The sequence below is a fragment of the Buceros rhinoceros genome, unplaced genomic scaffold, assembly GCF_000710305.1.
Source record: "Buceros rhinoceros silvestris isolate BGI_N320 unplaced genomic scaffold, ASM71030v1 scaffold5102, whole genome shotgun sequence".
NCBI lineage: Eukaryota > Metazoa > Chordata > Aves > Bucerotiformes > Bucerotidae > Buceros > Buceros rhinoceros.
The window spans coordinates 11492-11838 of NW_010398185.1; the positions used below are offsets into that span (position 1 = coordinate 11492).

General features: G+C 62.2%; 1 protein-coding gene across 1 annotated transcript in view; it reads left to right on the top strand.

The window, feature by feature from the left end:
• The window catches only part of MSLN (mesothelin), a 7314-nt gene that overhangs the window by 3556 nt on the left and 3411 nt on the right, over positions 1 to 347 (top strand). Inside the window, exon 8 of the mRNA XM_010130986.1 lies at positions 16 to 137. Within this exon, the coding sequence (XP_010129288.1) occupies positions 16 to 137 (122 nt within the window). The remainder of the gene's footprint in view (positions 1 to 15; positions 138 to 347) is intronic.

A 347-nucleotide genomic window follows, 5' to 3' on the forward strand; every position in this document is an offset into this window, starting at 1 on the left:
GGGGGCCCTGGGCAGGAGCTGTGTGGCCCCGTCCGGCACCCAGGGCCGTTCCCAGCGGGAGAAGTCCCTGACCCTCCTCAGGGCCTTGGCAGCACCAGCAGCTTCATCTCGTTCCAGGCTGAAGAGGAGCATAGACAGTAAGTGTGACCCTTCACCGCGGCCGGTCCAGGGCTTTTGGGGAGGAAGAATGCCCATGCCCCCAGGGCTGCTCAGCATCTGGGTGCCCCCAGAGAGAGGAACAGGGCCAGGCAAAAAGCTGTGGGATTCCCATAAAGTAACTGGGGAGGTGGGGGAAACATCCTTACGGCACACTGGGGCATTTGCTCTTAGTGGGAGGAGGAATGTGG